General features: G+C 49.2%; 2 protein-coding genes across 2 annotated transcripts in view; one reads left to right on the top strand and one right to left on the bottom strand.

Moving 5' to 3' along the window:
- Positions 1-2,807, bottom strand: part of ENH_00072540 (hypothetical protein) — a gene marked incomplete at both ends in the record, with an annotated part of 4,274 nt that extends 1,467 nt beyond the window's left edge. The window contains 3 exon segments of the mRNA XM_013582682.1: positions 1,137-1,250; positions 1,566-2,141; positions 2,145-2,807. Of these exon segments, the coding sequence (XP_013438136.1) occupies positions 1,137-1,250; positions 1,566-2,141; positions 2,145-2,807 (1,353 nt within the window).
- Positions 2,808-4,446: 1,639 nt separating this feature from the next.
- The window catches only part of ENH_00072550 (Anaphase promoting complex subunit, related), a gene marked incomplete at both ends in the record, with an annotated part of 1,222 nt that continues 668 nt past the window's right edge, over positions 4,447-5,000 (top strand). The window contains one exon of the mRNA XM_013582683.1: positions 4,447-4,645. Coding sequence (XP_013438137.1) covers positions 4,447-4,645 — 199 coding nt within the window. The remainder of the gene's footprint in view (positions 4,646-5,000) is intronic.

Below are 5,000 nucleotides of genomic sequence, written 5' to 3' on the forward strand. Positions count from 1 at the left end.
TTCCCGTCTTTCCCCCAGTCCTCCACAGGTTTGCTGCTGCTGCTGCTGCTGCTGCTGCTGCTGCTGCTGCTGCTGCTGCTGCTGCTGCTGAGCTTGTTTGTTGCGGCTTGCTGTTACTGCGGCTGCTCTCGCTTGTTGCGGTTTGCTGCTGCTGCGACTGTTCTCGCTTGTTGCGGCTTGCTGCTGCTGCTGCTTCTGCTGCTCCTGTTTGTTGTGGTTTGCTGCTGCTGCTGCTGCTGCTGCTCTTGTTTGTTGCGGTTTGCTGCTGCTGCTGCTGTATTTACTGCTGCAAGAGCCTCACTTGCTGCGTTTCTGTCGCGGCTTCTGCCTGAACTGTCACCCTCGTTCCCAGCTGCTGCTACTGCTGCTGCTGCTGCTGCTGCTGCTGCTGCTGCTGCTGCAGAGTATATTTTGACTGGTTTGGAGAAGACCCTTCTCGCTGGTTTTTGGCGCGGAGAAATTTCACAGAGACATTTGCTGCTTGGGCTGCCTTCGGCTATGTTATTGGATTAGGCGACAGGTGCTGCTGCTGCGGGTGCTGCTGCTTTTGCTGCTGCTGCTGCTGCTGCTTTTGCTGCTGCTGCTGCTGCTGCTGCTGTGGGTACTGTTGCAGGCGCTGCAGCAGCTGTTGCTGCAGGTTCTGCTGCTTTTGCTGCTGCTGCTGCTGATGCTGCGGGCGCTGCTGCCTTCACTGCCACTGCGTTTGCTGCTGCGGGTGCTGGTATTGCTGCTGTTGCTGCGGATTCTCGTGCTGTTGCTGCTGCTGCTGCTGCTGCTGTTCCTACTTCTTTGGCTCTTCAACCTGCTGCGGTGTTGCTGCTGCTGCTCCAGTGGCTGCTTGCTGCTGCGCTGGTGCAGCATGCGTTTTCTGCTGCTCCGGACACCAGCAGCAGCACAACCACCACGCCGTGATCGCTGCCAGCAGCAGCAGCAGCAGCAGCAGCAGCAGCAGCAGCAGCAGCAGCAGTTTATAAGTTTGTTTTGCTTCTGTGCGCAGGCACTGCGAAAACATTTTATTGGATTTGTCTTCTGGTGCTGCTCTCCACGTTGACTTCGATTGCCTTTTCGACAAGGGGCACTTGCTGCCTTTTCCAGAGGTGCTGCTGCTGCTGCTGCTGCTGCTGCTGCTGCTGCTGCTGCTGCTGCTTCTGTTGCTGCTGCTGTTGCTGTTGCGGAGTGCGGTGGTGGTGGTAATGCTGCTGCTGCTGCGGGCTGCGGTGGTGGTGCTGCTGCTGCTGGGAGTTATAATGCTGCTGCTGCTGCTGCTGCTGCAATCCTTCTGCTATTGCTGCTGCTGCTGCTGCTTCTGGGGGGACTTTGGGAACTTTGCTGGCACTGCTGGCTGTCTTGCTGCTGCCGCTGCTGCTGCTGCTGCTGCTGCGCCAGCGGCCGCCAGCCTGCAGCAAGCAGCAGCAACAGCGCCAGCAGCACTTGACGCGCAGCACTTATCCCCACAGCATTAACTAGTTAAATGAATTATTATTTATTTATTTATTTATTTATTTATTTATTTATTTATTTATTTATTTATTTATTTTTTATTTATTTATTTATTTATTATTCAGGTTGTGCCCTTTCGCCTGACTCAAAACATTGTTGCTGCCTTCGGCGCAACAGCAACAGCAGGAGCTTTTCGTGCTGCTGCTGCTGCAGTGCTGCGTCTGCTGCGGAATAATCAAAGCCTTCTGCTCAGTTTGTTCATGGTATGTTGCTGCTGCTGCTGCTGCTGCTGCTGCTGCTGCTGCTGCTGCTGCTGCTGCTGCTGCTGCTGCTGCTGCTGCTGCTGCTTCTGGGTGTGCTGCTGCTGCTTCTGCTTCTAGGTGTGCTGCCGCTCCTGCTGCTGCTTCTGGGTGTGCTGCTGCTGCTTCTGCTTCTAGGTGTGCTGCTGCTGCTGCTGGAGCTGCTGCTGCTGCTGCTGAGCCTGCTGCTGCTGCTGTAGGGCTTTCTGCTGCTGCTACTGCTGCTGCTGCTGCTGGTGCTCTTGCCGTGGGTGTTGCTGCTGCTTTTTTTGCTGCAGCTGCTGCTGCAGGCTCTACTGCTTTATGTTTCTTGCTGCTGCTGCTGCTGATGGCTGAGATGCCGCTTTGCTTTTGTTCCATTTGCTGCTGCTGCTGCTGCTGCTGCTGCTGCTGCAGAGCTTCTTACAAGATCCGTTGATCGAGTGGCGGGCGTCTCTCTCGCGCCACCAGCAGCAGCAGCAGCAGCAGCAGCAAGAAGCAGCAGCAGCAAAAATAGGAGAGCGAAAAGCCTACGCATGCATAGTGGCTATACAGCAGAAGCTGAGAGGGGCTGTTTCGGCCCTTCCTCCGGGGGCCTTTGAGGTATCTGCTGAGCAGCAGCAGCAGCAGCAGCAGCAGCAGCAACAGCAGCAGCAACAGCAGCAGCAGCAGCAGCAACAGCAGCAGCCGCAAAGAGGGCTGGGAGAGGTGGACGGGTGCAGCAGCAGCGAAGATTCGTTTGTTGAGTCGGATGATGAAGAACTGAGCGCGCCAGGAGCAGCAGGTGCTGCTGCTGTTGCTGCTGCTGCTGCTGCTGCTGCTGCAGCACAAAGCAGCAGCGGGACCCTTGGGGTGTATGCGCAGGTAGATGCTCTTATTCGAGCAGCAACATCTCCAGACAATCTCGCGCGAATGTATGTGGGGTGGCTGCCTTGGTACTAACAGCAGCAGCAGCAGCAGCTGCTGCTGCTGCTGCTGCTGCTGCTGCAGCCGCTGCTGCTGCTGCTGCAGCCACTGCTGCTGCTGCTGCAGCCACTGCTGCTGCTGCTGCTTTTGCTGTAATAGTAGTAGCTGCTCGAGCAGCAACATCTCCAGACAATCTCGCGCGAATGTATGTGGGGTGGCTGCCTTGGTACTAACAGCAGCAGCAGCAGCAGCTGCTGCTGCAGCAGCAGCAGCAGTAGCCGTTACTGCTGCTGCTGCTTTTGCTGTAATAGTAGTAGCTGCTCGCGCAGCAGCAACTGCTGCTGCTACTGCTGCTGCAGTAGCAGCAAGAGGTGTTGTTCCAGCAGCAGCAGCAGCAGCAGCAGCAGCAGCGGCTGTAAATGTAGCAGCAGCTGTTGCACCGTGCGATGCAGCAGCAACAGCAGCAGCACTACATGCAGCAGCAACGCAAGCAGCAGCGGTTTCGTGTTTGCTGCTGCTGCTGCTGCTGCTGCTGCTGCTGCAGACAGTTTATTCTTTGCTTTCTGCCAGCTGCAAAAGCAGCAATTCAAACTCTCTATATAACAATGGGACGAAGGGCAGAAACATTGGGATTTTGGCTCCAGGGTTGAGGGTTTAGGGTTTAGGGTTTAGGGTTTAGGGTTTAGGGTTTGAATCAGCCATGTGCAAACGGCGAGACAACAGGACATCCATTCAAAAGTGGTTTATAACTTGTAGATATATATGTATATATATATTTATATTTTTATATACATCTATATATATTTATATAATTATATATATATTTATATTTATATATATATTTATATTTATATACATATCTATATACATATATATATATATATATGTATATGTATATATATATATAATATATGTGCAAAAATGCCCAGATATATGAGTGTATATTTGCACGCAATATATATATTACATATATAAGTATGTGTACGTACATACGTATATATATATACATATATATATATACATATATATATATATATACATATTTGTATAATATACATTTATATATATATAGTCTTATTTATATTTATACATATTTGTATAATATATATTTGTATAATATATATTTATATATATATATAGATTTGTATATATATATGTGTATATATATATGTATGCAAGTGTGCAAATAGAGCTATGTGAAGAAGCGAGGGCGAAATGGGGGGCGGGGTGTTATTCTGTTTGCGTTAAATAAGTTGAAAACGAATTAATGAATTAATTTAAAATAAATGCAAAAGAAAGAAATGAATTAAAGAGTTCGCTTTCGTTGAAAGGAGCACAGCAGCGCGGTGTACGTACACCCCATGCCCCGGCTGTTGCGAGGCCGCTCGTTTTGGAGCAAAACGGAAGGCGAAATAAATAAAATTTGAATTAAATTAAATTATTATTTTAAAATATTTAATTTAATTAATTAATTGCTCTTTGGCTGGCGCTAGAGCAGATCTTTGTTCCCTTTGGGGCTGGTCGGGTGTGTTTGCGCATGCAGCGCCTCCGCTGCGCGTCCGGCGAAACCCGGCTAAAAAGCGGAGCCCAGAAGAGCTGAAAGGTTTAAATGAATAAAAACATTTAAATTGAGGAGAAAAAGAAACAAAAAATTGTTTTGCGCGGTTTATATTTGCGCTTTCGGGGTGTTTGCGGCAGCGGCGTCGGCGAGGCTGCTGGGGTGTCTGTACAGTTTGGGGTGTCTGCCCAGGTTTGGGGTGTCCGGGGCTCGTTTTTTCCGCTTTTTCGCGCGGCAGATGATTTAAAGTGTTTTATTTTGCAAATGGGGGGCCTCGAGGCGCTGGAAGTGCTCGCAGTGCACACAGTTGGCGTCTGCAGGTGGAAAGAAGTCCCCGAAGACCTCCACTGCGTCATTTGCGACAACCCTTTCGAACTGCCCTGCGCCGCCTGCGACACTCCGGGCGACGACTGCCCCCCGGCCTTCGGGGCCTGCGGCCACATTTTCCACCTGCACTGCATTGGTGAGAAAAAGACCAAAAAAAGACCAATTAAGTCCATTTTGAATCATTTAAAGGCCTTTTAAAGACTCTTTTCCATTTTATTTCACTTCCCTTTCTCTCTGTCTTCAATTTAAACTTCAAGTCGCACTTTTTTGGTCCAAAATGATCCCAAAATGGTCTTTTTCGCATTTCGAATTCAACTCCAACTGGAAATCATCTTCTTCTTTTCAGTTTTGACTTTAAATTAAATTTAAATTTAAAATTAAATTAAAACTAAATTAAAATTAAATCTAAATAATCTCCTTTCGAAGTTTGGAATTGAAAGGATCTTTTCTGAAGTTGAAACGGCCTCTTTCTGCTGCTCTCTCAGATGCCT

Source organism: Eimeria necatrix, genomic scaffold (genome assembly GCF_000499385.1).
Source record: "Eimeria necatrix Houghton genomic scaffold, Enh_scaff714, whole genome shotgun sequence".
Classification (NCBI taxonomy): Eukaryota; Apicomplexa; class Conoidasida; order Eucoccidiorida; family Eimeriidae; genus Eimeria; species Eimeria necatrix.